This window comes from Thunnus maccoyii, chromosome 20, assembly GCF_910596095.1.
Source record: "Thunnus maccoyii chromosome 20, fThuMac1.1, whole genome shotgun sequence".
NCBI lineage: Eukaryota > Metazoa > Chordata > Actinopteri > Scombriformes > Scombridae > Thunnus > Thunnus maccoyii.
The window spans coordinates 3,372,111-3,383,017 of record NC_056552.1 but is presented as its reverse complement, the minus strand read 5'-3'; the positions used below and the strand labels follow the sequence as shown (position 1 = coordinate 3,383,017).

Genomic DNA, 10,907 nt, shown 5'->3' with positions numbered 1-10,907 from the left:
TTTTAGGATATTAAAGGGGCCATATTATACCCCTTCTCCACAAGTTAACTATATATTATCTATATGAGGGTTCATTTAACCACTGTAGTGTTTTAAGGAGAAAATCCCTGTTTAGAGTGCTTCGTTAGATGTTGAAAATGTTGCAAAGCTGATGTTACTGTAATAAAGATGAATCTCTCCTGCCTCTGAGAATCTGGAAATGTACATGTCAGATTTCTGCAACACTTCACAGACATGTTTGCTCTTTTCTTAAATAGAATATCAAATAAACCTGAGTTTATTGAGACCTGAGTTGAAGAGTGTGCTGCTTGTTTATTTCATACTGCTTAAACAGTACAATATAGAGGCAAACTTTGTTAAAAAAAGAGAGTGGATTGAAGTATTTTAGCATTTGTTATTGTGTAAAAAATGATATGATGTTCGAGGAACCTTTAATAATCCCTCATAGGAGAAGTGGCAACAACAGAAAAAACTAAAAATACCCATCACTCTTTATGAGTCAGGGTTGTGAAATTTCCACAACATCTATGTCGCAACATTAACTGCCAAAAATGAAGCTTTTCTTTCAAAATAGCAGCCACTGCACTTTTAACCACTTCAACCCCACTGATCCCTCAAACACATGCTGTGTAGCCAAGATGTAATCCCTCAAAACTTTATCTTTAATTCTAGTAGTGATCCCAAAGTTTACAAAGGTACTAAATATGACAGGCTGAAGATTGGGGAAATTTGGGTAATTTGATAAGGCACAAACCATAGAAAAAAGACCCTGACTCTACAGCTCCCCTTGGCTTTACAGCACTTCATAGTGAGTTTCAACTCGTTGTTTAGCTGTTTGACTCCAACTTTACTGCTTTGGTTCACTCTCAACACTCTCATAGTGCTTTTTTCAGCCGCAGCAGGTAGCTGGAGAACTACAATATTCATTTTCAATGGACTTTGTAACTGTGGCAAAATACCTTTATCCAACTTCAACTTGATGTTTTTTGCTTGTTTTGAAACATCTCCCTGAGTTGAACAGTGTGCTGCTTGTTTTTTTCATATTGCTTAAACAGTACAATATAGAGGCAAACCTTGTTAAAAAAGAGAGTGGATTGAAGTATCTTAGCATTTCTTATTGTGTAAAAAATGATATGATGTTCGAGGAACCTTTAATTATCCCTCATAGGACAAGTGATAGAAAACAGAAAAAACATTAAGTTAAAAGTTACTGTGGCAAAATACCTTTTATCCAACTTCAACTTGATTTTTTTGTCATTTTGCTTGTTTTTAAACATTTACCTCACAGTGATTGGCAATTATCTGATCTTATTAACAGATTATCTCTAGTACAGCAATGAAGCGTCTCCAGGGAAGGGAGCCTTAAAAAAAACTCCTCCATTTCAAACTCCACGTTCAAAAGAGCGTCAACAAACACCCAGCAACAGCAAAAAACGCTTAAGTAGCAAAAACAGCCTAAATACAATTGTGAACTTCTGGCTCACAAATACACAGCTATGACCCATTACTTCCCTTTAACTGTATCACCTTAACTTCTCATGAATTACCCACGTTAGTAGACAAACATAAACAACAGATAGATATTCAATACACAGAAAAAGAGCCCAAAATGAGTCACTGTAAATATACAACGAAACAATATAATTCATTTAAAACCTAACTTCCTGATTATTGTTGACTGATATCAGACATTTGATCCCTTATAAAGGAGTATCTTGTTTAGTTTTGTGTGAAGAGCTGCACATATCTTTCTTCAGACTTCTCTGATCTGCATGTGAGATATCAGGACAAACTGCAACAGAATTAAAATAAGATTGCAGTCATATCAGGAGGTGTGTCAGGGGGAGGAATCAGTAGGAGAGAGAACAGGATAAAAGTAACTTCACAGTATCACAGACCGTCAGACTGGAAGCTCCAGTAAAAAGTCAAGAAGACTCTGATCTACACAACTACACCAGGTAAGGACAAACAGGGTGAAAATATTTCTTTCTTTATATTTTAATTTGGAAATATTTCCAAGACAAATAAGCTGACTGCTGGTCTCTTTCTTGTTTTTGTCCTCTCTGTCTATGTCATGGTGGAGAGTTGTCTACCCGTGTGACACTGACTTCAGATAATTGAATCAAATATTGAAGGTTGTATGTGTTTGCTTTGATCTATGTTGTGTCATGTTCTCCAACAGGTTCGAAAACATGTCTTCAGATACCATGACAGTAGCTGCGCTGGGCCGACCCTTCACCTTAGGGATGCTCTATGATGCTCGGAAGGATAAACTAATCCCAGGTAAAACTTGATATAGACAACATTGGAGTAATAGAATTACTTCATTTGCCTGTCTGAGATCTGCTGACAAGATTTTCAAATGATCTTACGGGACAGAATAGATACATTTATTAGCCAGACTAAAGGTTTGATTTCAGTGCTGCCCACAAGAAAGGGAATGGATTCCCATCCTCCCAAAAATTCAAGGCACAGTAAAGTCCTTTTCTTTTCCAAATGCTTGGACGAGACAGAAAAAATGATAGTTTTACTCTCCAAAGGAAACACTTTGGAGCCACAGTAAAATGTAAATGTCCCAACAGCTCTGATGAAGCTCAGGACTCAGGAAAGCTAACATCTGAAGTTTACATAAGAGCAGACAGACAAACTGATTAATCCATTTGTTACACTTCAATTAGGAGAGACTCAGTTTTTTTATAGGTGAATATTATTTATTGCACATGCATGGAAGATGAAAGTGAGAAGTCTTTGGTGATTAGACCCCATCGTTATGTAATCATATATGAAAGAGGAGGTGAAGGTGAGAGTGGATTTTATCCTTGTTTTTATTTCTTTATTTCAATTTTACCGGTCCAGTGGGCGGACCGGAGAGGATATGCTATGTATAAGTATTTTTCTCACTTTAACATTTCTCAACAGAAAAACACGAAAGTGTCCTTGATAACTCAACAATATGATGGGTTAAAGTTTTTTGTCAGTTCTGGACGATGGTGGAAGCAGCTAAAGTAAACTACCCATGATCCCCAGCGACTGTTACTATGGTCAAGACACCAGCTAAACCCGAGACATAACCTATATTCAGTATAACACTATATAGTACTGCATATTGGTGGTTGCAATCAAGAACAAAATACTGTACTGTATATTGAAATGTAAAAAAAATAATGTGTGTATGTATAATAAAATCGATCAGCCATGAACTGTGCAGTAAACAGAATTTGAAGCTTTACGATTGGCTGATTTCTTGAGGCAAAGCAGTTTGGGACTTGTAGTTGACTAAAGCTTTATCATGTAGCCTACACAGTAAACTAGACTTTAGCAACGAACTGGAATTATTTCAACACAGTTGTTAGTTGTTTGTACTGATAAACTGATCAACTGGGAGAGTTTCATGCCTATGCAGCTGTTGGAAACGCTTTAACAGGCCACGATGAAACAGTTCATGTGGGAAAATAAATGGGATTACTTTTTATTGTTTTACTGTTTTTGTATGACAATTGTTATTAGACCTCTTTATTGTGAAAAAAAGAAAAGAAAAAGGAATGGGATTAGTTCCGGAACCCAAACTGCCCAAAGTAATCCCTCCCACTCTGCATATTGGTTTTATTTGTAGCCCTACTTTTCAAGTTATAATAATAATAATAATAATAATAATAATAATAATAATATTATTATTATTATTATTATTATTGGCCATTGACCTGTGTCAACGTCATGTGACAAGTGTCTGTCTGCTTAAACAAATGAAATGGCTGCCATTCCTTTTATTCTCAGTTGAAAATGCAATATTTTTGGATAGTTTCAGCATTAAGATGCTTTTTGATAACATTTCTAGGGAGAAATGTGCAATTTATTTTCATAATCTTCATTCAGTGAATGTATACTATGTTTAGTTTGTCAGTTGTTACAGAGGTTAGGTAAGGATAGATAGCAAGCATAGCCAATGCCAGTGTTTTTATAGAGATGCAATAGGGGCAGATAATATAGATATAACGATAAAAGCAAAAAAGTTGTTTTCTGGTTTTGGTTTAATTTCTATTCCAAATGCCAATTTGAAGATGGAAAATGGGAAAAGTGAGTGGACAATTTTGTTTTGTTTTGTTTTTTTGATTCACATGAAAGAAGGGAAACATGAAATAATGCATTGTATATTTGTTGACCCTGTTATCAACCAAGGTGAACAACTTAAGACGGAAGGTGCACGGACCCATGAGCATGGCCCTTGTAGATAAATTTATTTTGAACCAAAAAATCCAGGTAGAAAGAACATGTTTTTACAACCCAGTGACTCTGTCATAATTTGAGATACATAACTGGAGTATTTCAAATCCTCCTTCTTGAAAGATCCACAATAGCTCTACATGTGGTTGAATGTTAACAAAATGTTCTTTCTGCTTTAACACATGGTTGATGTTTACTTTCTGCAGGTTTTACCTTGTGGGATAAGACAAATCTACAAGAGAACACAACTGAAACCTCTAATCCCAGCAGTGAGTTTCAGATTACGGCATCTGACTCCATTGAATCCAAGTCTACTCTGCTGGATGTTGAAGCTTCCCTGAAGGCCAGTTTCCTGGGCGGACTGATTGAAGTTGGAGGATCTGCCAAATACCTGAACGATCAGAAGAAATTCAAGACTCAGAGCAGAGTGACACTTCAGTACAAAGCTACCACCAACTTCAAGCAGTTGTCGTTGACTCCTCTTGGAACCATGGACACGCAACAAACAGATGTTACTGAGAAGGGCCTTGCAACACATGTAGTCACTGGCATCCTTTATGGAGCTAATGCTTTCTTTGTATTTGACAGTGAGAAGTTAGATGCTAGCAGTGTTCAGAACATCCAGGGCAGCATGGAAGCTGTGATAAAGAAAATTCCATCATTTGATATTGAGGGGAAAGTTGACATCAAGCTGACTGATGAAGAAAAAGACCTGACAAACAAATTCTCCTGCAAATTCTACGGAGACCTCCTTCTTGAAATCAACCCTGCAACATTTGAAGAGGCAGTGAAGACCTATGTAGAGCTTCCAAAGCTACTGGGAGAGAAGGGAGAACATGCTGCTCCACTGAAGGTCTGGCTGATGCCGTTGAAGAATTTGGATTCCAAAGCTGCTGAGCTGAAGAGTGAGATCAGTGTTGGACTAGTGAGGAAAGCTGAAGATGCTCTAGAAGGTATTAGGGAGATAAAAATGAGATGCAACAATTCCCTGGAAGACAAAGTGTCAGAGGATTTTCCAGAGATTCGCAAAATGCTGAGAACTTTCCAAAAACTGTGTGAATATTACACATCTGAACTCCAACAGACCATGAAGAAGACATTTCCCTCCATCCGTGAAGGCAAAGAAGATGAGAGCTCATTAGGAAAACGCTTTGAAGACAGAGACAAGTCACCATTCAGTCAGGACAAACTAAGGAAGTGGATGGATAACAAGGAGAGAGAAATCACTGTCATGAGGTTCTGTGTAGACATGATGGAGGGAACAAACACAAAGATCATCCCAAATCAGTCAGAGTTGGATAGAGAGGTTTTTGATCCAGATGTAAAGAATACTCTGTGCTTTGTTTTCACCTCTGTGGAAAGTGCTGATCCCTGCCTTGATGCGATGACCAAGTGCTTGGATTCACCTGAAATAAGATGTACCAATGAAGACCACTGGTACTTCTCAGATGAAGTGATAACCAAAATGAGAGAAAAAGCCAAAGCTTTCCATGATCTTGCCAAACCTCTCAAGGACAGCAGCAGTGTTCGTTTCCTTGTAACAGCCACAGCAAATGAGAAATACAAAGGAGCAACCATCTACCATTACAAGGAGGGCAAACTGGTCACTGACGATTTTTCAAAGCCTGACGTCCCATCTGATGTGGAAACCATCACAGACAAAAGTGCTTTAATGTGGTGTAAGTCATTTTTCATGCGTTTATTTTTACATTTACGGGGTACTTTAATGTCAAGTATTTTATATTTATCTATATAAAATACTGTTGTGATATTTTCATAATATATCTATGCTGTAGCTAGAGCCATACAGTTTCCCATATATGAAGTAGTGAAAACAGAAGTAAACCACATATTTATATGTACGCAGTAGCCTTAAAAAGTTGGGAATCACTCAGAAGTTTAAATGTTTTCAATAGATATTGTTGCTTTTTATTCAAAAAGGTGACATTAAATTGATTTGAATATATAACCAACACATTGCTAACGTTGCAAACGGCTATTATACTATAACCATAATGGAGGACAAAGTGTCAATATTATTATTATGAGTGTATGCTTTTCTGAACTACAGTGAACGGTGATGACGATGACTAAGAACAGATTGTGTTGTAATCTCTCCATCAGATGCCTGTGATCTCTCCTTGGACCCGAACACAGTAAACTACAACCTTATTCTTTCTGATGACAACAAGAAGGTGACATATGGAGCAAAGCAGGAATATCCTGATCACCCAGAGAGGTTTGAGAGTATCCATCAGGTGTTGTGCAGAGAGGGGCTAACTGGGCGCCATTACTGGGAGGTAGAGTGGAGTGATGGTTATAATGAAGATAAAGCTGTAGGTGTCGTGTACAAACAAATTGACAGGAAAGGAGACAGTTTCCCGTGTTATTTAGGAAATAATGATAACTCATGGTCTTTTGGTGAAAATACTACACCAGAGCTCTTTGCCGTGCACTGTGATCAGCGGTTGCATTTCTCCATTCCCTCTACTGGCTGCAAACGAGTTGGAGTGTATCTGGACTGGCCTGCTGGCACTCTGTCCTTCTACAATGTCTCCTCTAGCACACTGAGTCACCTCCACACCTTCAATGCTCAGTTCAAAGAGCCTGTTTATCCAGGCTGCTACATTATGAGCGAATCCGGCTCTGTGTTCTTTTGCCCAGTTGAGTAAGAACAGTGACAAAGTGATGAAATAAGTCTTGATCTGTCTTTAAACTGATAACAACCAGTGGTGGAGTGTAACTAAGTACATTTAAGCAAGTGCTGTACTTAAATACAAATTAGCAATATTTGTACTGTTCAGAGGGAGATATTATACTTTTTACTCCCCTACATTTAGTTACATCTATTGAATAGTCACTAGCTACTTTTTACTTTCTTCTATATGTTAAACGTGACCAGTTTATAAAATATGCATTGCTATTGAAAAGACTTATCAACAGTAACTCAAGTGTCTCATCTTTAATTTAGAAATTGCTCTTTTTTTTGTTGTTGAATTTTATGTTAACAAGATTCTGTATCTGAGGACATTAGTGGTGAAAGGTGACAGTTTTGTCTGTGGAAAGGTCCACAGTTGGGTTAGGTAACATGGTGTTTTTTTTGCTTTTACCTTATTAAAAGTTAACATTAGCATTGTAATTTAGGATGGAATTATTGCATTTTAATCTTTTTTAATCTTGAAGTCATCTGATAATACTGGTGTGTGAATATTCTTTATGTTTCCAAGTTAACCTTTTCCTTGTCTGTGTAGTAGCTGCATGGTATATAACAATATGTCACCACAATGGCTCCTACAGAATATACTATATAATCTGATTATGTTTTAGAGAAACATGCATGTGGTTTAACTGTCTTCTAATTCTTCTAATTTGATCAATATGAAATTGTTTTGTGAGGACAAATATGGGGATACTGAATATTTTTCTACATTACAGATTCATTAGCTTATGCAAAGCACTTACTTGAGTATCTGCTAATATATAATAGCGATTAAGATAGAACATTGGGTAGCTGAAGTGCCTGTAGCTTAACATCAGAATTGTCCATTTATCTTTATCTAAATTTACAAGAGGTTTCATTTATGCTTGTGAAGTTGGGGAAGCAGAAGGAAAGGAGGAGGGAGGTGTTTTTTTCTTTATTTTCAAACATTGTAGGACACCAAGTAACTCAAATGTCTCACTGAGGACATTAGTGGTGAATGGTGACAAAGTTTTGTCTTTTGCTTTTTTTGAGATTCAGATGTTGCTGTTTTGTTTTTCATGCACAAAAAAAAATTAAAACAGAAAAAAAGAGAAAAAAATATGATACATTTAAATGATCCAAATTGCCAAAATATCAACAATTATTGACAAAGTGATGATTCCAGTTTTATGTTGGGATCATTTTTCTTCTTCTAACACAAGTATAATGAACCACTCAGGAAACTTCTGCTGGTCTTTGTTTTTCTGGTTGTGGCTCTGGACATTCTGCTCTGAGTCCAACCAAGAGTCCATTTAATCACTGTGGTGTTCTGAGGAGACAGTCACAACATTGTCTTTAACTTGTTAGGTGTTGAGAATGTTGCTGATGTTTGTAGAACTGAAGTTTTCCTGGACTGTGATTTCTGTAACACCTGTTGGACATCTCTCTACTTGAGTAAAATATTCAATAAAGTGGAGTCCTGAGTTGACCACTGTGTGCAGCTTGGTTATTTCCTGTTTGTTAGAAAATCCAGTTTGTGGTAAAACTTGAAAAAAACATATAAAGAAAAGCAGAGATCTAACAATTATTTTGTATGTGGACTGGTTCACTGGCTGTCTGTCCTACAGAGTCTCCTCTAACACACTGACACACCTTCCACATCTAATTCACTGAGCCTGTTTACCCAACAATAAAATGTTAGTTAGATAAGAGCAATGATGGAGATTTGTTAGATCCTTGATCTGTTGATCTGGATATGTGTTTACATTTAAAGCTTAGAGAGCAACATGTTTTAGCTTGAATATACCCCCCTTTCATAAATGGAAAAGTCAGAGGGACCAGGATCATTTGTGGTGTAATAAAACCAGTTTGTGTAGGATTTGAGTTTTTTTCTTCAATTTCAGAATCCTGTTGGGCATGTTTGCTCTCTTCTTGAGTATAAAAACTCAAGAAAGTGGAGACCTGAGTTTACTATGTGCTACTTTTTTGCTGGAGGTTAACTCTTACATAGTGTTCATATTCTGACCCTTCACAATATTCCCTCATAATTAGCCTCTTTACCAAATATCTGAACCACAAAGATAGAAAGGTAAATCATGCACTAAATAAATGAATAAAATACATAAATGTACACAAAGACGAGCAGCAGATAGATGTTATATATGTACCTGTTAGAAATTGCTCACATCATGGTGACAATGAGACATAAAAATTGGTAAGAAATACAATTAAGTGCAAAACACAAGATCTAAAAACATCAATGATCACAAAGCAGATGATCTGAGAAACAACAAAGATGAAACGAATTAATGTCTTCTGTGGGAAATGTAGGATCCAGTGTTTTTGGAGTGTGACCCAAAAACAAATAACTGAACAGTGAGGATATCAATGCCGATCATTTTCCTTTTACATTATGAGCCTTTGCATGAAAATTCTGGGTTGAGAATGTGATTGTACACACAATCAACCTAAAGTGAAGTTATAGAAAACCAATATTAATATGATTAAATAATGGTATTGATCAACATAGTATAAAACCATTTGTTTTAGAGTTTACTGAAGTATTCAGGTTGCATAGGTTGTGAACATTTTCATGTGAACATGTAGTAATTTAGCCATCAAAAGATGAAGGAATATCTCAGAGGAATTTTTGTGGATTTTAATGTACGGCTTGAATTCAATAACATAAGCATAGTGATTAAATGAAACTTCACTAAAACAAAATCACAAAATCAAGTAAAAGCTAAAAAGAGAAAAACTTTCACAGCACTGAAACTTTTGATACGATTGAAAAATTACAACAGTTGTAAAAATGAGTCAAAGTCTTGCAATATCATTTATTTAAAAACTAACTTCCTGATTATTTTTGACTGATATCAGACATTTGATCACGTTAAAGGAGTATCTTATTTAGCTTTGTGTGAAGAACTGCACATATCTTTCTTCAGACTTCTCTGATCTGTATGTGAGATAACAGGACAAACTGCAACATAATTAAAATAAGATTGCAGTCATATCAGGAGGCGTGTCAGGGGGAGGAATCAGTAGGAGAGAGAACAGGATAAAAGTAACTTCACAGTATCACAGACCGTCAGACTGGAAGCTCCAGTTAGAAGTCAAGAAGACTGTGATCTACACAACTACACCAGGTAAGGACAAACAGGGTGGAAACATTTCTTTATTTATACTTTAACTTGGAAATATTTCAGGGATCGATAAGCTGTCTGCTGGTCTCTTTCTAGTTTTTTCCCTCTCTGTCTGTGTCATGGAGGAGAGTTGTCTACCTGTGTGACACTAACTTCAGATAATGTAATCAAATATTGAAGATTGTGTGTGTTTGGCTTTGATCTATGTTGTGTCATGTTCCCCAACGGGTTTGAGAATCTCCTCAAATATCAGAAGTCATCTTCAGATATCATGACAGCAGCCGCACTGGGTCGACTCTTCACCTTAGGGATGCTCTATGATGCTCGGCAGGATGAACTTATCCCAGGTAAAACTTGATGTAGACAACATTGGAGTAATAGAATTACTTACTCTGCCTGTCTGAGATCTGTTGACAAGAATTTCAAATGATCTTATGGAACAGAAAAGCTAAATTCATTAAATATTAATTTATTAATGGATTCCCATCCCCCGCAAAAATTCAAGGCACAATAAATTCATTTCCTTTTTCACTTGTTTAAAAAGGTTTATTTTTTTAAATTACAGATTTAATTCTCTTGAAAATCGTTTTGTTCAGTCATGGAGGAACAGGTAAAATCAGCAGGGTGTAAATTGCTGAACGTATGGAACCTGATCATTGTAATCTCAAAAATGTTATGTATGTTGAGAATATTTGTTGATTATTGTTCAAAACTTGTTTAATCATATAAAAAGAAATCATCATACACAAGACTGTGCACAGCGGTGCTCTCCAAGGTGCTCATCCTGCTGCAGGCAGCAGCTAGGAGCTGTTCATCGTAGTGGAAGCCAATACCTTCTTTAGTTGAATCAATGTTTTCAC

The 10,907-nt window shown here is 36.5% G+C and overlaps 1 protein-coding gene across 1 annotated transcript; it reads left to right on the top strand.

The window, feature by feature from the left end:
• The first annotated feature begins 2,192 nt into the window (after nucleotides 1-2,192).
• LOC121887338 (stonustoxin subunit beta-like) lies at nucleotides 2,193-6,893 on the top strand. The gene is made up of 3 exons (XM_042398072.1): nucleotides 2,193-2,283; nucleotides 4,428-5,900; nucleotides 6,346-6,893. The coding sequence occupies exons 1-3, from the start codon at nucleotides 2,193-2,195 to the stop codon at nucleotides 6,891-6,893; spliced, it is 2,112 nt and encodes a 703-aa protein (XP_042254006.1).
• The last annotated feature ends 4,014 nt before the right edge of the window (nucleotides 6,894-10,907 follow it).

Excerpts from the sequence above, each read along its gene's own strand:
- LOC121887338 (XM_042398072.1), top strand. The coding sequence starts at position 2,193 with ATGTCTTCAGATACCATGACAGTAGCTGCGCTGGGCCGACCCTTCACC. Across the intron at positions 2,284-4,427 it reads GAAGGATAAACTAATCCCAG|GTTTTACCTTGTGGGATAAG; the intron begins GTAAAACTTGAT and ends TACTTTCTGCAG. Across the intron at positions 5,901-6,345 it reads CAAAAGTGCTTTAATGTGGT|ATGCCTGTGATCTCTCCTTG; the intron begins GTAAGTCATTTT and ends TCTCTCCATCAG.